Source organism: Nannobrachium achirus (assembly GCF_963921795.1).
Source record: "Nannobrachium achirus genome assembly, chromosome: 3".
Taxonomy (NCBI): domain Eukaryota; kingdom Metazoa; phylum Chordata; class Actinopteri; order Myctophiformes; family Myctophidae; genus Nannobrachium; species Nannobrachium achirus.
Genome location: NC_137812.1, coordinates 61,189,287 through 61,211,812, shown reverse-complemented (window position 1 = coordinate 61,211,812; position 22,526 = coordinate 61,189,287). Strand labels below are relative to the sequence as shown.

Here is a 22,526-nt window from a genome sequence, read left to right as displayed (position 1 = left end):
ATACAACAGAAATGTAACCCCAGCATATCGAAGAGAAACACCAAAACATTTAAGTGAGAGTGTTAAAGATAAGAAAAGAGAAAACGATAAAGACAAAGGGGAAGAAGGAACAGGAAGGAGAGGAGAAGATGAAGAGGGAGCAGGGATGAAGTAAACATAATGTTGTTGATCAGACAATAACAGTCTACAATACAGCTTTGTCTTTCACTTTACTTACAAAACCAATATTTTCAACTTGTACGTCTTTTGCTCTCCCACGGTTTTATCTGGTGGAGATGAACAGAAAAGGAGAAACATTTCAGTGTCAAAAAACAACAAACAGGCAAATGGACAGGCTCAAACAAAGGGACGCAGTCAAACATACAGCAAGCAAATGAAGGGATACGCAGCCAGAAACAAACAACAGCCACACCTTCAAAGACCCCCAAATTGATATGTCTGCATACCACCCTCTGAATGGATTTTATGACTTAAGCCCCCATGAAAGAAGATTTTGTGATACGAAATTATACCACATTTTTAATTAAGTTTGAAACGGGGATAAAGTTGTCAAACTTATTCTGATGCTATTGTATATAAACCAATTTAGCCTGGAACCCCCTCAAGGACCACTGGGGGTCCCCGGGACTGCACATTGAGTACCACTGCCCTAAACTGACAGATATAATGGATCAACACATGACAGACAGACTGCACAAAGGCAGCCATACAGCATCCAATTCACCTGGGATGAGGTCCACAGTGAGGTTAAACTTCTGACAGTCACTCTTCTTTTCTTTTGGTAAAGCATAATAGAGTGAGACCACCTGTGAGCAGATGAATAGAGTTAACGTTATAATGATCAACCAAATGTTATAGGATAATATGTAACATAGAATGCCTCTTTTAATCGCTCCCCCCCTAACAGTCTAACCAATTTTTTTACCAAGTGCCAATTGCCTAAGCTGTAATCCTGGGCACTACGCTCCCTCTGCCAACCTGGGGAGAGTCCCGAACTGAGCTCATGCTTCCTTCAATACATGAGGAGTGAGCAGGCAGCTTCTTATCACCTGACAGGGGTAGCTTCCCCGGTAGGACGCAGCGCGTGGAAGGAATACGTTATTCCAACCAGTTCCTTTCCCCTCCATCAGGGTACCTACTACCTACCCTAAACGTGTGGTTACTTGTAACCTATGTTCTCTGAGTGAAGAGACCATCTCTGCGGATCTTTCTGGCCAATAGGGACAAACTGTAATTGTTGAAGCCCCGCCCCTCTGTCTTCCTATTGGCTGAGCTTTAAACAGACATTGCTCCAGTTTGCAGAATGGTAACCTCTCAAAACTCGGTGTCTGAACTTAAACGGCCAATAGGGACTTATTACTTAAGCCCCACCCCATTTGACTTGTTTCAGAGTCCTTGTCCTTAATTGGTTTGACGTAGACCCCCCCCCTCTGCTGATTGGTTGAAACTTGATTGTTCCTCTTTTTGGCTCTAAATCATCAACCGTTTGTCGTACAAACTTGTGGGTGGAGTCATTTCACTTGTTTCAGAGTTCTTCACCTTAATTGGTTTAACTTAGCCCCACCCCCTCTTCCGACTGGCCGAAACTTTATTTGGCTTTATCTCGTCAACTGTTTGTTGTACAGACTTCTGGGTGGTGTCATTTGACTTGTTTCAGAGTCCTTCAGCTTAATTGGTTTAACTTAGCCCCGCCCCTCTTCCGATTGGCCGAAACTTTATTTGGCTTTATCTCGTCAACCGTTTGTCGTACAGACTTCTGGGTGGTGTCATTTGACTTGTTTCAGAGTCCTTCAGCTTAATTGGTTTAATCTAGCCCCGCCCCTCTTCTGATTGGCCGGAAATATATTTGGCTTTATCTCGTCAACCGTTTGTCGTACAGACTTCTGGGTGGTGTCATTTGACTTGTTTCAGAGTCCTTCAGCTTAATTGGTTTAATCTAGCCCCGCCCCTCTTCTGATTGGCCGGAAATATATTTGGCTTTATCTCGTCAACCGTTTGTCGTACAGACTTGTGGGTGGTGTCATTTGACTTGTTTCAGAGTCCTTCAGCTTAATTGGTTTAATCTAGCCCCGCCCCTCTTCTGATTGGCCGGAAATATATTTGGCTTTATCTCGTCAACCGTTTGTCGTACAGACTTGTGGGTGGTGTCATTTGACTTGTTTCAGACTCATTCAGCTCAATTGGTTTAACTTAGCCCCGCCCCCTCTTCTGATATTGGCTGAACCTTTATTTGGCTTTATCTCACCAACCGCTTGTCGTACAGACTTGTGGGTGGTGTAATTTGACTTGTTTCAGAGTCTTTCAGCTTAATTGGTTTAACTTAGCCCCGCCCCCTCTTCTGATTGTCCGAAGCTTTATTTGTCCATAACTCCACTTCCCAACACGTTACTGGTCTCAAACTTGGTGGGTGGTCCCACGGCTCCAACGGCTAACCGCTAATGCTAACCGCTACTTCCGCTAAAGCTAAAAATGCTAATGCTAACAAATGCTAATGCTAAAAAAGCTAATGTTAAAAATTGTAATGGTAATACTAATGCTAACAAATGCTTATGCTAACAAATGCTGATGCTAATGTTAAAGTTACAAATGCTAATGCTAGCTAATTAGCTTAATGCTAATTAAATATGCTAAATCTAATGTTAATAAAAATGCTATAAATGTTAATGCTAAAAATGCTAATGTTAAAGAATCTAATGCTAACACCAACTGCTACACAAGGTTGCACACACTTAGCAAGCTGCAGGCACACTTAACATTTCTTAGAAATGTTCTTTTCTAGTTGTTTCATTGTATTCAATAATTTTGTAAAAAACTAAACAAAGTGCAGGTACGGCTGGAGAGTGATGCTCACTGTGAGAGTTGCTTCTCCTCTTCCTGTGGCTGTCACTTGCAGGTCATGGTTTACATCTTTGATCTGTGTCACACACACACACACACACACACACACACACACACACACACACACACACACACACACACACACACACACACACACACACACACACACACACACACACACACACTTATTATTAATTTGCCCCTGTGTGTGTGTGTGTGTGTGTGTGTGTGTGTGTGTGTGTGTGTGTGTGTGTCTGACCTTAGATGTTCTAGTTGTATATTGGTTGTCTCTGTTGATGTTGAAAGAGTCAGGCTTTGATCTTCCAGGCACCAAGATGTCCACATCCAGGTCATAGACTAATTCATTTGCATTGGCCCAGTACTCAGACACTGCCTGGTACACTATCATAGTCGCCTGGAAGGAGATGGGAGATCCAGAGACCGTGATCAATCAACTTTATTGTCACAACACAATTACAGGTAGTAATGTGAAGTGTAGTTTTTAGTTCAGGGAGCAAAATAAAATAATTATCAGTAAAGAAAGGAAAACAAGTGAGAGGTTCTCAAAGTGGACTCCAGGGACTGTGGGTTCCTTTATGGGGGTCTAAATTGACCCATAGGCCTACAAGTCTGTAACTCTGACATCATACAAATGGAACCACGTCTGATATCAGAGTTAAGGGGAGACCTTGAAATCTAAACGTTTGAGAAACACTGTGTTCTAGGACAGACTGAAAAACAGAGAGAAAGTGTGTAATGTGCATGTACAGCATGCTGCCTGTGTGTGTGTGTTACATTACCTGAGTGGAGCCGTAACCTCCGCCAACCTTCTGTTGTTTGCTGAACCATTTGACAACAGGGTTTGCGTCCTCAAAAGCCTTCATTCATAAAAATGAACAAAAAGAGAAAGAAGCTGAGTAATGAATCGTTGAAATGGAAACTCATAATATTGTTGTAAGGTATAAGACAATGATAGCACATATCAATCTGCTACTGTAGTGACACCAACATATTTACACCTCACCACTTTATATTTTCACTTAGAAAGAAATTAAATACAATAAAATAAATGACTAATACAAGAAGCAATGAAAACTAAGATAAGCAAGATAAGAAGATGGTTGATAGAGCACAATACTGCTTGTTTATGGAATTCATTAACTCCATGCTAGTTTAGTGTTTAGTTGTTTTTTGCAAGCATTTTGTGCACATTGTGAACCCATCTTGGTGCCTAATCCAAACAATGTGATAAACAGCGCCACTTGGTCACCCAGGCCTGCCACTGGTCACCCAGCGGTATTGCAGCTCATGCTCATACATAGTTACAGTACATAGCTACACACTCAGTCAAGCATTGGGAGTGTTTGCACCGCACCAAAAAATGTCATGTCAATGTGTTCTGAAAAATTTTGTTTTCATTGTGATACTGATAAATAGGAAATATAGGATCCAAGCCGCAACACAATTGATTGATTGGTCATTCAAATGAACTCAGAAAATGCAAATAAGCTTGCGGCCACCCGTCCGGTCAAATGGGTGGCCTGCGAATGGTTTAGAGATTTTTCAAGTGGGTCCAGATCCAGAAAAGGTTTGGAATCACTGAGTTAGTGAGATATGCTCACCTGGGCCTTGACAAGAGCCAGAAGAGAATAGGCTGTGGCCTCCAGAGTGTAGACATTAGCACCGGGCACAGTCCAGTGATTGAGGTCTGAGGAGCACATGCACACACACATGCACGCACGCACGCACGCACGCACGCACGCACGCACGCACACACACAGGTAAAGGCAGATGAAAAAGTAATTAGGCTGATGAGACAAAGTATCTAAAAATAATAATTTGTCTATAGATGTGGACAAACAACTATTTAATATGCACATGCACACACGCATGTAGTAGTATAGGCTAACATTGTTATTCGAAGTTACCTGATACAAATGTGTAGAGAAACTGTTTTCTTTCTTCTGAGAATTTGTCTTCGTTGGCTAGGGCGTACGATGTCATGGCAACAGCATATGGGTTGGTGAGGCTGGGCATTCTTTTCTCCAGGTACGCCACTGCTTTGTCTTTGCTGCCTGCCATACTCTGGACACATAATAAAAGGAACAGACTATGAAGTCACATAGAAGCTGTGTATTTTGTAAGGTAAGAGAAGGAAGACAAAACTGTGTTGAGGATGAAAGAGTCACCACAAAGAAATCTATCATTCAAGATTAGTATCTTATTGCCAAGGCTAATGTTACTTAATTCCAACTCTCTTTGTAAGACCATGATTTTGTCAAAAAGAACAAGTTTTCAAGTCATTTGTTTGTGTGCATGTGTGTGAGTTCCTTACATTAACCTTGTCACGACACACACTGCCCGCCTCCTGCATGGCGATGAGTATGAAGGCAGTCATAGAGGCATCACTGTCTGTTCCCTGAACATTCCCCTAAATAGGCAGAGACATGTACATTAGTATATGTAACGGTACACCTAAAACTGTCTACCATTAAAGGCTGACCAAACAGGATGAAGAGATTATATTATAACAACCAAGCATTTCTTTTAAATAAATACTTTTTTAAACTTTAACTCTAGTACAAAAATGACTGAGCAACTTTCACTTACTGTGGCGTAATATTTGACCAGAAGTATCTTTACTTGCCACAAGCAAGTATTACAAGCAAGTATTTTTAGTTCTTGTTTTGTTGGCAGAAATAATTGCTAACTAAGCGCACAGTACATACCTGCATCCACTGGGAGTACACTCTTCCGATTTCTTTGAAAACGCCATCAGGCTGTTGTGTTTTGAGAATGAGCCACTTGACGGCGTCACAAATCACATTGTCTTGCACAGGCACCTGCAGCTTACTGCTCATGGCAAACACCTTGACTACATAAGCTGTCAGCCTGTAGGAGGAGGATTTGAAGTGAAGGGAGGAGAGGGAATGGAATGAAAAGAGTAGATAAGAGGAGGGGTAATACAAGTTTAGCATCAGTGTTCAACATGTCTTTGCATCTATCTTTGTGTGTGTATGACGGGGCTCACCAAGTGCTGCACGCATGACTTGCGTACACAGCAAAACACCCACCTTCACGACGGAAGGCAAGCTGGTTATCATAGCCTAAAACACACAAAAACACAAATATAATGTGTCAGTGAGATTATTAATGGTTAATAAAAAAAGCTAGGGTTAATATACACATACATGCTTATACTGAATGTCTTGAAGGGAATAATTGAACACAGTAATGTCTTTCCACTTCAAGGTTCTATTGTTGGTAATGTCGCTCTGTCATCATAATCCTCATATCTGCATGGATGCATGCCCTAACACCAGTATCCATTTTACATGTCTGTGTGCCTTTTATGCCCATACATGGAGATCTCTGTATCTGTCTGTCTACCTGTGTCCCTTTTATGTCCTTATACCAGTATGCAGATCTTTGTATCTGTATCTGTCTGTCCTTGTCCATTTTATGCCCATATAAGATCCCTGATGTCGTCATTATATGCCCATATATGGGCATATCGGTGGGATCACAACTCTGGACTACCGCCTATGTGTATGTCGACAGTGTATGCCGATTTTTAGGTTGGTTGGTGGTGCCATATACAATATAGGCTTATGCACATGACCATTTATGGGCATAGAGGTCGGATCTGTGGCTCTGGACAACCGGATCTCCATACAGTATGTCTATATATGAGCCTATCGGTCAGATCGGCAGTTCTGGGCAACGAACGCCTATCTTACCGACTCGATGCTGGGCATATAAATGTCTCTGGGGTCGGTGGTGATGATTGTGCCGTGAATAACAGGCAGACAGACGTACGTACGTACATACAGAGATACCGTGCATTCATTAGTACCCCTGCAGGGCAACCACACTATAGTACTTTATTTCGACTTTATTTCCTTCCATCTTTCTAGATCAATGTATTTTGCTACTCCTCCACAGGCACGCACCTGGGCCATTATGTCATTTTATTTTGTATTAATTTTCTCCATTGACTTTAATTAAAAATAAACTTTTCCCAAATATGGAGATGACTGACATCATAGATGTCTGACATCATAGACCACATGAGAATGACATAGTATGTCCATATATGGGCATTCCAAATATATGGGCTTAATATTGATGACATCAGGGATGTGGGATCTGGACTGACACAGAAAGACGCACGCACGCACGCACGCAGTAAAGCTTTCCTGTGAAAACTGCTATGACAAAACACTACCTTTTCTGATGTGTTGAAGGGCTTCATTGCGTTTGTCAATACCCACATCTTCCCACTTGTTGGTTTTGTCCAGGTACGTGGTGGCGATGACGGGCAGAGTCATACCGATCATGTTCTGCTCTCCACAGCCTCCAGGCTGTTGAATGAGACTGCCCATAGAGTTCCCACTGATGGCCTCCTCTACAAACACACCCATCTGCTGTCCACCTACACACAATAACATGCACATAAAGTGTACACAGATATGCAGTATATTAAAGCAATAAGCCACAAGAGGCGAGTGGTTACCGGGGTAGTATACACCGGCTGAGAGGCGCTGGGAAACGGGATGGTGTTTTTTGCTGGTGTTTCAGTCCGAGCGTATCAAAGGGTGCGTTCGGAAATGCGCACCGGGTGTGTGCTCAGTGTAGTGAGTGCCTAAACCTAACCCTGATCCTAACCCTAACCTCAGTAAAACTATGCCTAACCCTAACCCTAACCCTAACCTTAACCTCGGTAAAACTATGCCTAAACCTAACCATAACCCCTAACCCTAACCACACCCGGTGCGCATTTACGAATGCACCCTTTGATACACATACTGAATTTCCCCCTTGGGATAATAAAGGTATCTATCTATCTATCTACACTCTGACTGAATCACCAGCAGAAAACACTCTCCCGTTGGGAAACACGAGGCGCCAGCCGAGTGTTTCCGACCCTCTCAGCCGGTGTATACTACCCCGGTAACCACAAGCCTTGCGTGGCTTATTGCTTTTCTAAAACGGTCACCATGTTGCAACATGAAAACCATAGCATTCCATTATTTAAAGAAAAAAGTACACTTCTCCGCCACCAGGAAGAGACATTTCCTTCAGTTTACCAGCCACATCCCAGGAACGTATGGAAGCCAGTGTGTGTTTATAAAGTCACGTCATTCTTTTTGCCAAAAAATAGGGAAACAATACTTATGTGTTAGATCAGTCTCATGTTAAGAACCATATTCGATCCATACACAGACATTCAGTCACTGTCCTATGCATGCGGGCGGTGCTTAGAAACACCCACACGGAAAATCAAACGCTCGCTTCTCAAGTTCAGCCTCACGGCACAGTGGAAAGAAAAAACGCACCTGGCTTTGATATAAACTGATTCAAGGTGTGGGTTATAGCCTCATATACCACGGCAACCAGCCAATCAGAATCAAGGAATTGAACTAGCCGTTTTAGAAAGTAAATTAGACCAGTGGTTCCCACAAGGCGTCGCTTTATGAACTTGTAGATTGTCTATTTTCACTTTCACTGTTTGTTTGATGTTTTTCAAGATTTTCTTCATATTTTTGGCTTAGAAAATAACAATTGAAAAGACAATGTTGGAAACAAAACGCGACCCATAAAAATGTGTACGCAACCCATAAATGGGTCCTGACCCACTGTTTGGGAACAGTGTATTAGACAGTCAGACAGATCTCTCACCTGTTATTGAGACCAGGGTGCTGGAAGGTGCGTTTAGGACTACTTCATTCCTAGGTATTCCACTGTTGATAACTAGTTGCTGTTTACCATCTGAATGAATGACATACAGTAGGGAAAGTGTTCACGTTGCCTTCTAATGAAATACATAATATTTTATAATATTTATGTAAAGTTTATTCCAACCATTTAACTCACTGTGTTTAGTAGGGTCCAGGGTTACATGCTTTGGTTCCTTTATCAATTCTCCTTCAGGCTGGCACACATAAATAAGTAAACGCTTAATTAAACAGCATGCCTATCAGCCTTTTCCAACTACAAATAATCTATATATCACACCTATGTAGTGTCTGTCTAAACAGCATGCTCTCTACATTTGTGGACACGCAAACAGTAAATAACATAGCATGGCACATAGCATGTGAGAACAAGTAGCCAACATAACATGCAACAGCTGACACACTTTGAATCGCTTCTGACTGGTTAAAATGACCAGAGATTAATTGCTTGTGACTGGTTGAGAAGTGGCAGAAGGCACATTCAAAACTCATATTACCAACATTGGGGGGTGGGTATAACTAGCCTGGCGGAGCCCGACGTCATCTGCGTTCACTCACTCGTTCCTTCCACAGTATAACGTCTGGCCTTCGGCCTAATGGCAGCTTGAAAATTGGGCGGGAGTACTTGCCTTGACAGACAGACTCCTCTAACCAATCAGCGTAGCAAAACATCTCTCAGCCAGTCGGAAGAACGGCAAACAAACAAGTTTTTTCGGCCGATGAACTCCGCTAGCGCATCCCCCGTGTTACTTTTTAATTGTTGTAATTGATTCCAACTCTGAAATAACTGCACTTATTGCTTGTTTTATTGTTAGAGCGTTAACTGTTACACTTGTTGCATCGCGAGGGAAGCCATTGTTGTTTTGAAAATGCTGCAGCAATGGCAGCATGCATCTACCGGTACGTCACCGTCTACACATGGACCAATCAGGGAAAGCTTTTCACTTGTTGTCAGGAAAGACTACGTTTGTTGTGCGGAAGCAGTCACTGATTGGCCCCGATCAGAGAATAATCAGTATACTCGCTGCCAATCCCCGGAAGTCCAGACGTTATACTGTGGAAGGAACGAGTGAGTGAACGCAGTGGGAGTTATGAGTTATGTTTATGAGTTATGTTTTTGAATGGATGCCAATACACAATGCAGTCGATCTTGCTTACCACAACTCGCAGTAACTTCCTGATTCCATCGCTGAGATATGAGTCTTTAACCTGGGCTTTGACCTCAATAGGGTAACGGCCATCCTTCATGGGAATAATGATAAAGGGCACCGACCGTGTGGTGAAGGGCATCATAGTCACCTCTGGGTGCCGATACTTCCTACGTTTAGAGGCTGCACTGCACAAGTGCTCCGAGGCATCAATGAGTTCCACACGCACCTAAGAGATTCAAGTTCATACAGTAGCTTTATTCTCCAAAAGGGAAACCTAAAAATATTCATGGCATATCCCCCTTATATGGGGTATGTACATTTACCAGATATAGCAATAATAATAATAATCATGTTATACAGGGTTTTGTATTTCATGTTGTTTTCTGTTCAGTTTGTGGTTAGACAATATGGTACAATAAACTCTGCTAAGGTCTAAAGAGACAAATTGTGCTCCCAACTAAAGACTAATCTATACGTTCTCACACAACCTTTTCTTCAACAAATGACCTATTTTGAACCAAAGAAAATAATGAAAGGGTCCAGTGTACAGGATGTTGAGTAGAAGCATTTGGAAATTGTGTCCTGACAGACGATACTGTATCCTAAACAAAGAACAACCAAAAGGAACATAACTTACTGTATTTTCATCAGGACCATTGTTGTGCAGGATGGCCTTGATTTCCAGCTGCTCTCCACGGACAGCTGAGTAGGGCAGCCTGAGATCGATGAAGAATGGCTTCTGAACGACTATAGCCAATGAATCAGCTACACAGATGCCTTTAGGAGGGAGGAAACATTTGGAAGAAAGGATGGGATAAGACTAAAACACTTCATTGCAGAGCTGTATTTGGATTTGATTTTCTTTCTTTTTGGAAAAGCACTTTGTAATTTGTGCTCAAATTATTATTATTAATATCATTACATACTGTATGACATTTTATCTAGGCAAGAGGAGGCAGTTCTCACCATGTGTCTTTGACAGGCTGATTCCAGTGACTATCCAGGTGGTGATGGAATCTGGTAGTGGTTCATTTCTCACAATAGATGTGGTTGCACTGAAAGAGAAGAGAGCAGAGTCTCTGAGTTTGCATGCGCGTGCGTGCGTGCGTGCGTGCGTGCGTGCGTGTGTTTGTTTGTTTGATTGAATACTTCTTTATTAACAAGGTCATGACTCATGCTAAAAGGATAACACAAAAAGCTCCAGGCTTGTTTCCATTGTGGTCCATTGTTCTCAATTCATCAGTAATACATATGATACATACAATTCAATACAATACATATCTGCATCAAAAGGTACAGACAAAGGAGGGATTGGGGGTGGGGGCAGATAATGCTACTACCAAGGTGCATGTGTGTAGCTTTTAGTTTGCCTCACCAGTTAGGACTGTTTCGGTCGCATTTTGGCAGTGGGACATCTTTCCATAGCCAGCTCTCAGGGAACTGAGTACGGGTAACAATTTCATTGCTGTCCTGATAACCATCATCATCTTCCTCACCTAAGTTGTAATACAGGAAAGAATATTTCATTATACTGATCTCTGTCTCTCTCCAAATGTAATTTTTGGAGCTAGCTACTAGCTACTAGATCTGTATACTAGATCTGTATATATGTCACAGTTTTTTTGAGTTTCAGTGAAATTGAGAACAGGAGCGCTCGTCATGCGGCGCGGGGCGGAACAATCGGTCGCTTTGATCCACAACAACGACAACGTAGCGTCGGCAGGAATGATAGCGCCTCACCCCACAGAGGTTAGGGTTAGGGTTAGGGTTAGGCATAGTTTTACTGAGGTTAAGGTTAGGGTTAGAGTTAGGCATAGTAAGCTAATGGCTAAACACAGCTGTGCTAGGCTAGTAGATAAACAACAAAAGAGGTGTCGCAAACGAGTGATGTCAGTGACGCGTATTTGGAAATGACACCCGGGCTCCAGGCGGAGCCGCTCGATTGTCCACGACACTGCAAGCGGCGCGCAGGCCAGCGGACCTTGGTCCTGCTCTTCGCCCCCGAGCGCCGCAGGCGCGAGTGGCCGCGAAGAGCGGGCCAGGGCCGCGCGGCCGGCGGAGCGCCGCGCGAGTTACGAAGCCGTGGTGAATGCAATCGTTATATTTATGCCCAGGCCGTAAGGCCTGGGCAAGCCCACGATAAACGCCCTGTCCAAGCGACTACAATGGAGCGCTCCCTAGCTCCGCTTCAGCCAATCAAAAGCTTCAGTGGGCGGGGTTTCCCTGGAGCCCGGGTGTCATTTCCAATCACGCGTCAGTGACTACACAAGTGAATGGCTGTTGTCGCCATCTCATGGTGAATACGCAGAATTACACAGGTGCGCTGATAAGAGACTATCAAGGTGAATTGATCCAGGTGGTGGTAGGGGTGTGTGGTGAATGACAAAACGAGCGCTCTTACCCCAATCTCACTGAATTACCCAAACTGACCTATACATATAATATTTTTTTTAATTCTTTAAAAGGGGCTTATAATAAGTGGTTACTTCATAGAATATTTGGGTGCCGGGAGACACCAACATTTATCTTTTCGTCACTGCCAGGCAGAAACCTTGTATCTCCCAGTTTCAAATTTGTATGTTTTCTTTAATGCCTACTTCACACAATGTCTCACGATGCGAAGCGCTGTGTGCTTGCCTTGTAGATCAACTATTTTCACTATTTTAAATCGTTTTTAAAATAACAAAAAAACGAATGTTTTGGACATTCAAGGTTTCCACCCAACAACAACGTTTTGGGAGTGTTGAGATGAAGGGTTTGGGGACCCCCGGTCTCTTACTGCGAGCCAGGTGGAGTTGCTCTTCTTTACTGTCGGCTCTCTGGCTGGCCAGCTCTGTGCAGCAGTGCAGGAAGGCTTCAGCACAGGCCGCGCCGTCACCGATGTACTCGCTGCGACGCTGGCAGTCATATGACAGCGGGGTGTCTTTCATTCCATCCACACAACACTTATACAGCTGTTTATCAGTGTACCGGCCCGCTGGGAGGGAGATGACAAACAAACAATGTGACCATAGATGCATTTTAAATCTGTCAAAATAGGCTTTAGATATTGTTGTGCACTTGGTGGACTTATTTTCCCTGGTAACACTGTGTATTTCTGCTGGTGGAGGCACGTGGGTAGAAGGATGCCACAACAAGAAGATATCAGAACGTTGCTTTACTGACAGGACGGCGAAAGTTTACAGAACTCGTCAGGCACAATAACAGCTTCGTTCATACAGGTAGGATTTCAATACAGACACACTACTGTAATGCATTTGTGGCTGTCAGTCCGCGGTCCCTGGCACAAACGGAGGAAGGCTCACTCTAACGTCCATACACTTTGGGATCCGGAAGACAACTGACTGGGCATGCTGGGTGAATGCACAAACAATACAGCCCGCTCCACCTGAGACAGGCACAGGTAATAGGCTGTCAGTTGTTCCCACGTTAAAATATTCAATAGACCCTATTCACAGCCCGCCCACGCACGCACACTCAGCAAATTTCTCAGCAACTTCCTGGTGCTGACGTGAGTCAATCATTATTTCGAACGGTAAAGTCAATTATAATGCTTTGTGCCTTTTACTATCTTGTGTTCTTGATCATGCTAGCCGTATTTTATACTTTACTATTCGGAAATTGCATTAAATTTGCGATTTCTGTGTTAACTCTATGGGCTTTTAGTAGGGTTTCCCCTTCAACCGTGATGTCAGCACCAGGAAGTTGCGTAACGTGAATTCGGTCAATTGGTTAGGTATTAGACTTTGACTTTGTCAACGTAAATAAAAAATAGGCTGCTGAGCAAGAGCAGTGTGCGGGATTCTTTGTTCATGAAATTGTTTTTTCATGATTGTTTCAGTTTTCACTGTCGAACGCACCTGCATCCGAATTAAGTGGATGTGCAAATACTTTCTTTACATAGGTACTAGACTTCACATTATTCTTTAGGTTGTTAGTTAGGCATAAGGTATGGTATTTTGAAAGTTTTTGTTTATGTGGGACTACAGATGGAAATGAGCTTCTAGCTAAATATGGCATGCATGAGATCATGTTCAGTTCATTGAATTCTTCTACATGTATATAAAATGTTCATTATCGTGCACTGTCCCCTAAAGAAAGAAAGACAAAAAGAGAGGGAAGGTGAGAGTACTAAAGTATAAGAGTGAAAACTGGAGGAAAATTAGAGTCAAGGGATTCTGGTCAACTAATACTTACCCAGGGTTCTCCTAAGATCTGTTATGGTTATGGCTCGTTTCCTCCTTGCGCTGACACTGCCTGGACACTTTAATTCTGGAAATACAAAACAAAGGCTGACAATAAGAAAGAATGCAATGGAATGAAAGCCAATGGCCTATAGGCTGTTTTATACTTATAAGCCAAGTGTGTGTGTGTTGAATGTATCAACCTCAAACAAATAATGTCAATGTGATTTTTTTGTTGGTTATTCTTTACCAGTTACCACCAGGTAGTCTAACTGATCACACTAACCATAACCCCACAAAGGGTAGGCATGCTCGATTCATATACACATTTGTAGTGTCTGGGAGCAGTAGCAAAAGTGGGAGCAAAAGTATCCTCTGTACTGTAGGTGTGGTTGAGGTATTTGTGAAGTATAGACTATTTGTATATACCTGAAATTCTTCCTATATATTTACTCATTCTAAATATGGCTGCCATTACCTGAGGAGCAGTTTTGGAGGAGAGTTTTGCTCAGGGACACTTCGAGTACACAGAGCCAGCCAAGGGTCATACCGGCGACAGCCTCTCTACCCTAGCCTAGCACAGCTAAACAATCCACCCATGTTAAAACCAGTAAGACTCCCTAATCGGGAGATAAGCGACCGTAGGTCGCTTATCTCCACAAAATGTGTTTTTCCAAAATCTTCCTGATCCATGTTGATGAGATGAGTGTAGACATGCTGTGTAGTGATTTTCGTGATTTTAGGGCAAAATCTGTAGGAGCAGTGTCCAAAAATGTGTTTTAAAAATCGGCCTGAAGGTGGCGCTAGAAGAGGGGCATGTGAGAAATGATGGGTGGGGTCTCCGCGTTGCCTTGGCGGACGAATAGGTACCGGCCCCGGCTCTCCCGGACGCTCCTAGCCCGAGTTACGGCATTTTATGTGAGCTGCAGTGGAGGGGGTCCTCCACTGGGGGCGCCACCACTTTTGCATCCGTTCTGGAGCACCAGGAGTGGGTGGTCCCCAGGAATTCCCCGTGAGCAGCCCCGTTGGGGTGGTCATTTGGTAATTTTTGCACATTTGGTCATTTTTTACACCTGGGGGTCCCCGAGTCCCTGGAGCTCCGGGGGTCCTTGGAGGTTGTAGTTTGCCAGGTAAGGAGTGTGTGTGCAAAATGTGGCATGGATGGGTGCAACGGTTGTGGAGATATGAGCAGGGCAAAAGTGTGACGTGTGATGTCTGACTCACGGAGGGACTTTTTTTTTTACACCTGGGGGTCCCCCAGGGACCTGGGGGTCCCTGGAGCTCCGGGGGTCCTTGGAGGTTGTAGTTTGGCAGGTAAGGAGTGTGTGTGCAAAATCTGGCATGGATGGGGGCAACGGTTGTGGAGATATGAGCAGGGCAAAAGTGTGACTGACTGACTCACTCACAGACGGACAGCCGGTGGAGGTTTTGGTAGTAAATGCGACCTATGGTCGCAACAAGGTGGGGATGTACTGCAGTTAATTAGCTGCATTAGTATATAGTCTGGCTATGCCAGGCTATCTCTACCCACTCAGCTACGGCCACCCCTAAACTTCACCAGTAATGTCTAGAAGTCTTCCCCACATATATTTATGAAACTACACAGCACCCTAGAGTCCATGCTGCTCCTTACAACTGGAAATTGGCCAAAGGGTAACGCAAAAAGAAAAGCCATGGGGTCACAGAAATCAGTATAGGGTTCCACCTGGAATCTGTGATGTGATATCTTGTGGGAAATGTTTATATTATTACCCTAAGGTGGCGCTAGGGGATAAGTAAAGAGGGTCATGATAAGATCATCATTCATTGAGCACGAATGAGCTCAGCAAGTAGTGAACTGACTGACTGACTGACTGACTGACTGACTGACTGACTGACTGACTGACTGACTGACTGACTGCACACAATAAAATATGACTAAAGGGAATATATTAGTAACAGGGAGAGGGTTGCGAGTTTTTATGGTTGTTTAAAACTAAAGTTGTCTGAAGATTAAATGGAAGACAAAGAATAAGCAAAAAAAAAGAAATATCCGGAGCGGCCTCCCACTAGACTAGAGCTTGAATGAACCACACTGGCATACATTTCAAATCAATCTGCACATTCGACTGCATTATCATGGCTTCCTCTTCCCCTTCCCACAGTTTCCATCCAAGCTTTCCAAATGTCTGTCTAAATTAAGATACAACTAAAATATAAGTAGAGGAACAGAAGTGGAGGGGAGGAAGAGGATAAGTGTCCTTACCTTGCCTGTATGGAGTCCCGTCCTCAGCGCTGGTCACAAACAAGAGCCCAGCATCAGAGAACACACCCATACTGTCCTTCCCCCCGCCTGCTGTACAGCCAGTATCATACTTCTCCACCAGGTCCCATACCTGATGCACACACAAACACAAAGCACAATACATTATATTTGACGCTTGCTTTATTACAAATTTAATAAAATAAATTAGAACTATTTATAAATATATAAATTAGAAGTAACAATTTAACGCTGTGAACCCATGATTGGAGGAAGCAAATTACACAATGGTTATGGTAAGACCTAACCAAAGTTGATTTGATTAGATTTATTTAGCACAAATTAAAAACAATACAAAAAACAGTACACAGAATATAAAAAGGAAAGTACCGGGAGGAGGCAAGAAGCCCGAAGGGCTTATACGAGGCCTCTACCTATAACACAATACAAATATTGATAGAAGATGATTTGTAAATCACAAAATATAAATAAAATATATAGAATTGACAAATAACATGATTGCAGTCTAAAAAATAAAAAAAATAAAAGCTAGAACCAGCTAAGGACTTTAGCTACTATAGGGACATTTGTTGTTGACGCACTGGCCTAAAACCAGACTGGTTTCAAAAGAATATTTGGTGTTTTTTAAGTTCAAACCGATTTTCACCGATTGACCGATTGAAAGCCCTATCATAGTGTAGTCCTTTTTAAGTCAGAAAACTACAACATTACGTCATTCCCCGCGTCACCGCGAACCCTGACACATCTCCTCTGTTTTTACTATCAGACAATCTCCCCATCACCCCGTTCACTGATTGGTCGATCTAGACCAGTCAGTCACAGTGATAGGACTTCACCGTGACTGACTATGATGGCCTCCACTTGTTATCTCGTTTTTAGGTGATAGTTTATCACCTAAAATTTGAGGTGATAGCTCTTCACCGCAGACTATGATAAGGCCCTTAGAAGAAACCCCTTCAAGTGCCCACAACACACAAAGTACCTTTTTCTGTGTGAGACGATGTTTGTTGTTGAGGACGTAGATGCCCTTGTCCACAGCTACCAGTCCCACCGTGGCCTGTGGGTCTCCCGTGACCTTCAGAACAAACTTCTTACGAGGCTCGAACGATGGCGCATTTGTGTTTGATTCTATCTTCAACTATGATGAAAGGGAAGGACAGTGGGAGAGGTAGAACGAATTATATTGGAATAAGTTCATGCACAAGCAGCAACAATTGGTGAATTTTCCTATAAAGGGTGTAAATGCCCTCCTTTAATCTCATACAATAAACTGAACAAAAGTAGTTGAGAGTGAGACAACCATCGTTCTCTGCTATCATCAGTGACACTTGAAAGCAATTTGCGTGCATGCGTGCGTGCGTGCATGGGTGTGTGTGCATGCGTGCGTGTGTGTCTCTCACCGATCCCATGCAGGTATCCTTTACATCCACCCAAACGGAGTCTGACACCACTTCATTAGTTCCAATGTGGTAATAGGCTATGATGCGGAATGAGGGTAGCATGTCCTTGGTAATGAGCAACGACAAAGTCACCAAGGACTGGCCTTGTCTCTTGAAACGTTCATTCTTGATTAACTGGCCTCTGCTCAGGATCTGCAGTCATGAATGAGAATACAATTTTAATGATAGTATAACAATAATACCAGTAAGACTCCCTAATCGGGAGATAAGCGACCGTAGGTGGCTTAACTCCACAAATAGGGCAAAAATGTGTTTTTCCAAAATCTTCCTGATCCATGTTGATGACATGAGTGTAGACATGCTGTGTAGTGATATTTGTGATTTTAGGGCCAAAACTGTAGGAGCAGTGTCCAAAAATGTGTTTTAAAAATCGGCCTGAAGGTGGCGCTAGAATAGGGCCATGTGAGAAATGAGGGGTGGGGTCTCCGCGTTGCCTTGGCGGACGAATAGGTACCGGGCCCGGCTCTCCCGGACGCTCCTAGCCCGAGTTACGGCATTTTATGTGCGCTGCAGTGGCAGGGGGTCCTCCACTGGGGGCGCCACCACTTTTGCATCCGTTCTGGAGCACCAGGAGTCGGTGGTCCCCGGGAATTCCCCCTGAGCAGCCCCGTTGGGGTGGTCATTTGGTCATTTTTGCACATTTGGTCATTTTTTACATCTGGGGGTCCCCCAGGGACCTGGGGGTCCCTGGGGCTCCGGGGGTCCTTGGAGGTTGTAGTTTGGCAGGCAAGGAGTGTGTGTGTAAAATCTGGCATGGATCGGGTCAACGGGTGCGGAGATATAAGCAGGGAAAAAGTGTGACGTGTGACGTGTGAGCACATTTGGTCATTTTTTACATCTGGGGGTCCCCCAGGGGTCCTTGGAGGTTGTAGTTTGGCAGTCAAGGAGTGTGTGTGCAAAATTTGGCATGGATGGGGGCAACGGTTGTGGAGATATGAGCAGGGCAAAAGTGTGACGGACTGACTGACTGACTGACTCACTCACCCACGGACAGCCTGTGGAGGTTTTGGTAGTAAATGCGACCTACGGTCGCAATAAAAAAAAAAAAAAAAAAAGATTGTGTTTTTTTTTTACCTCGAAAAATGACAAAAAAAAGATTCATTGTTATACCGAAAGGCAGGAACTGCCATTGATCCAAGCAAGAATACAATCGATTGATTGATCATTGGAATAAACATGAAAGGCAAACATATTTCAAGATTTCTAGTGGGCCCTGAACCAGAAACGCTTGAGAGCCAGTGGAGTAGCAGATACAGTAAACAAGTAAATGCATACAAACGCATGGCTTAACTCACTAGGTATGTGATGTCTTGGTTTGGCTCTGCATGCCTGGGAAGGTTCAGGTTGACATTCAGGTTGTCTCCTAATTTCAGTTCAGATGAGTCCACACCTGAAATATTAGAAACAATCACACAAATGTACAATAATTACTGCTTTGTTTACTGCTGCTTATACAAATTGTTTAAATGCATCCATGCAAGCTACCCGAGGTACATTGTCTACAGGATGTAGGTCCCACCACCACAATCACATGGAGTAACATTGATAGGATTTATTTATTCCTTCCTTCCTTTCTTTATTTTTCTTTCTTTTTTACCTATGTGGAGGAAGTTGTTGCTTGTGGAAGTATACGGGAGTGCTCTGTGTACAGCTGATGCCTGCCTGTCATCTCGAATGGCTACATCAGCAGTCTTTGCCTGGAATCAAATACCGTACACAGCAGCACATCACTTAAACCTCAACACGTACATTGTCACATCACCATTTTGCAGGTGTAAAAGAGTGGGAGGAGATTATTTTCAGTACAAGCTCCCATGAACTGCAGCTACAAAACAGTAAGGATACAGTAAGGTTAAGAACAATGTCAATTCAGAGAGAGAGAGAGAGAGAGAGAGAGAGAGAGAGAGAGAGAGAGAGAGAGAGAGAGAGAGAGAGAGAGAGAGAGAGAACATTCTGGTATGATAAAGAAAGTAAACAAGCAATTGAAAAACAAACAGAAAAAGAAGAAAAAAATGACCTGCCCAATTAAGAGACTTACGCTGATGTCCAGGTGTGGGGCCCCTGCTACTGTGTTGACGGTGACCTTGGCCATGCCATTGCCTGCCGTTATCGCTTGCAAGTCCCCTGGACGCACCAGCACAGGTACACCCACAGCCGGAGAGTCATCAGGGTTCAGAACCACAACCTAAATGTACAGCACATGAAAAACAGCTGAACTGACCATTCAAACCATGCACCAAGTTCTCAGATTCAAAAGTAATGAAAGGCAGTGGTTCTCAACGTGGGGTTTGGGGACCATCAGGGGTCCTTGAGGAGGGTCCCAGGGGGTCCACCAGCAAAATGTGTTAATATAGCGTCACCATTTTATGAATAACGATTAATTTAGAAATGACAAGTTTTGAAAACCACTGATTTAAGGCCATTTCCTTTGCATCAAAGCAGAGACAGGTTTTAAGGTTGTGGGACATAATGTCCCAAACTACAAAGTACAAAGGAAGTCAGTGTGTGTCTTAATGCCATAACGGTTTCCCTACTGGAGATACAGCAGTGTTGGAGGGCATATTGGAGAATTTAGTGACTTTGGGTACTTTGGAAGTTATAGATCAGAGCTATTATTATTACCGAAACATAAAAGGACACCCCTGGCTTGAAGTACTTTGGTGTCTTCTTGAAGTGGATGGTGTAAGGAGATGTGACGATCTGGATGCCTTTCAGCTGAGCCTCCACCATTTCACTGCCTGAAAGAGCAGGGAAATGCTATTCAGTCTTCAAGTTTCACACATTTACAGACGACCTTAACATAAACATAGACACACACGAAAGCATGTACTCACGCGCACACACAGTCACGCGCTCGCACTCTCTCTCTCTCTCTCTCTCTCGCTCTCTCTCTCTCTCTCTCTCTCTCTCCTTACCACTCTCTGTCAGCACACTGACGGACACAAATATGTGGCTCTTCACCAGATCATTGATTTCGGGGAAAACCTCTGTGATGTGCCTCCTCAGCAAGGTGGCCTTTCCTTCACCTCTTACCACCTAAAACATGCATAGAAAATGTACATTTAGGTATTTGGCAGTCACTTGAGTAAAAATAAATTGTATTTACATTGATATATGTATTGTATACAGTATACTGCATATATACGTATACACACACACATACATATATATTATACAAAGTTTGGAAAGAAGTATCTTCTCTTCTATCGATTGACAGACTGACAGGATTTGACAATATTATGCTAACCGGCACTCTCTGCAGAGATGGGGGAAAACTCTTCTTTGCATCCTGGTGAACTACTCCAAACACCACATAGGCAGTCCCGTCCACCTCTTTACCAAACAGATACCTGAAAGTACGGGTAAAGAAAACAATTTGGTCACACTCACAATAATGTGCAGACCAAACACAAGGACAAAGTACATTGTAGGTCTTCATATAATAGTTCCTCACTAATGCTTAATATAATACGATACCAATTTGTCTCTACTCACTCTGTGTCTCAGAGGAGGGCTGTGAACAGTTCAGAAACCTGCCTACCAGTGACATCACATGTAGGCAGGTTTGGTCATTTCAAATATTTATTTCTTTTTTTTCTTTTTTCTTTTTGTATTACAACATTAGCTTATACCTTATAGCTATTATAGCATGCTAACTTTCCAGGAAGAAAAAGCCTGCAGTTAAACTTCTATTCTCTATTGATGATGTCACTGGTAGGCAGTTTCTGAACTGTCCATAGCCCTCCTCTGAGACTGAGTAGAAGAAAATAGTACTTTATAATGAGCATTAGTGAGACAATTATATGAAAGGGGTGAAGTGGTCCTTTTAATATATTCTTTGAGTAGCTAGTACTTTACTTGAAATTTGTATTTTTGGATAATTAAGACTTTCCACTACATTTCAAATACACATATTGTATTTTTGAATCCACTACATTTCTAGAAGGGGAAAAGTACATTATGAATCAAACTCATGTAATTTCAAATATAGTGAACATGGTGTGTTGTGAGCTTGTGTAGATTAGCTATTTTCACCATGAGCATGTACTCCAAACTCAAGTGTACATTTGACAGGACAACTGTAACTTGTAGTTGAGCAATATATGACGAGGAGCATCCATAGTAGCTCAAGTAGTGGGGTCCAGTATGATACACACCCAACAGGGACGTGCAGAGAATGTTAGAGGCAGGTCGGCTATTTTTGGTGCTTGATGACCACACTGAACTAAGCAATATGTAGTAAGACGCCTCAGGGCGACATGCGACCCACAAATTCTTGGCCATCTGGCAAGTGATGTATATCGGACCAGTAACCCATATATGGAGACCCCTGGTACCTATATATGGAGATCCATGTACTGAGATATGCTGTGAGAGCCCAAACATGCTTACTCAGTTATTCATTATGTGAAAGTCCTATGATGTCTATGACATCTGACATCATACCCTTTTATGCCCATACATGGAGATCCCTGTCTGTAGAAACAGCCACACAGATATGGGCTGTCTTGGGCATATATGGATTCTGTTAGTGTGGTATGTGGCCAAAGGCCAATGTGGCCCCATATACCGGTATGGGCATTCCCATAGGAAGTCCTGTTAGATATGGGCTTAATATTGATGACATCAGGGAGCTCCATATATGGGCATAAAATGGATTATGTTAGTGTGACATCACAGTGATGCCAGAGTGTGATGTCAGAGCAGCAAACCCATTCTGTTAAGAGTGGTTCCCCAAACATCACAGTGACGTCAGAGCATGATGTCAGAGCGACAAACCCATAGACCAGGGGTTCCCAAACTTCTTTGTCTCAGGGCACCCCTATGAATATTTTTTTAATCCGAGGCACCCCTACATTATAGTTTTCACTCCCAGCACCTTATATTTATAG

The 22,526-nt window shown here is 43.2% G+C and overlaps 1 protein-coding gene across 2 annotated transcripts in view; it reads right to left on the bottom strand.

Annotated features, from left to right (window-relative positions):
• Nucleotides 1-22,526, bottom strand: part of LOC308280912 (complement C3-like) — an 89,120-nt gene that overhangs the window by 8,984 nt on the left and 57,610 nt on the right. The window contains exons 8-35 of one of the 2 annotated variants that reach the window (XM_080720977.1): nucleotides 20,882-20,984; nucleotides 20,550-20,670; nucleotides 20,257-20,372; nucleotides 19,673-19,819; nucleotides 19,232-19,331; nucleotides 18,930-19,024; nucleotides 17,575-17,766; nucleotides 17,157-17,312; nucleotides 16,157-16,286; nucleotides 13,925-13,999; nucleotides 12,507-12,704; nucleotides 11,103-11,223; nucleotides 10,694-10,782; nucleotides 10,365-10,504; nucleotides 9,735-9,953; nucleotides 8,716-8,773; nucleotides 8,521-8,610; nucleotides 7,067-7,273; nucleotides 5,870-5,945; nucleotides 5,568-5,730; nucleotides 5,174-5,269; nucleotides 4,767-4,923; nucleotides 4,461-4,546; nucleotides 3,639-3,716; nucleotides 3,098-3,253; nucleotides 2,852-2,914; nucleotides 725-806; nucleotides 218-266 (exon numbers count right to left, since the gene is read on the bottom strand). In XM_080720977.1, coding sequence (XP_080577103.1) covers nucleotides 218-266; nucleotides 725-806; nucleotides 2,852-2,914; nucleotides 3,098-3,253; nucleotides 3,639-3,716; nucleotides 4,461-4,546; nucleotides 4,767-4,923; nucleotides 5,174-5,269; nucleotides 5,568-5,730; nucleotides 5,870-5,945; nucleotides 7,067-7,273; nucleotides 8,521-8,610; nucleotides 8,716-8,773; nucleotides 9,735-9,953; nucleotides 10,365-10,504; nucleotides 10,694-10,782; nucleotides 11,103-11,223; nucleotides 12,507-12,704; nucleotides 13,925-13,999; nucleotides 16,157-16,286; nucleotides 17,157-17,312; nucleotides 17,575-17,766; nucleotides 18,930-19,024; nucleotides 19,232-19,331; nucleotides 19,673-19,819; nucleotides 20,257-20,372; nucleotides 20,550-20,670; nucleotides 20,882-20,984 — 3,363 coding nt within the window. The remainder of the gene's footprint in view (nucleotides 1-217; nucleotides 267-724; nucleotides 807-2,851; nucleotides 2,915-3,097; nucleotides 3,254-3,638; nucleotides 3,717-4,460; nucleotides 4,547-4,766; nucleotides 4,924-5,173; nucleotides 5,270-5,567; nucleotides 5,731-5,869; nucleotides 5,946-7,066; nucleotides 7,274-8,520; nucleotides 8,611-8,715; nucleotides 8,774-9,734; nucleotides 9,954-10,364; nucleotides 10,505-10,693; nucleotides 10,783-11,102; nucleotides 11,224-12,506; nucleotides 12,705-13,924; nucleotides 14,000-16,156; nucleotides 16,287-17,156; nucleotides 17,313-17,574; nucleotides 17,767-18,929; nucleotides 19,025-19,231; nucleotides 19,332-19,672; nucleotides 19,820-20,256; nucleotides 20,373-20,549; nucleotides 20,671-20,881; nucleotides 20,985-22,526) is intronic. The other variant, XM_080720976.1, reaches the window with a different exon arrangement.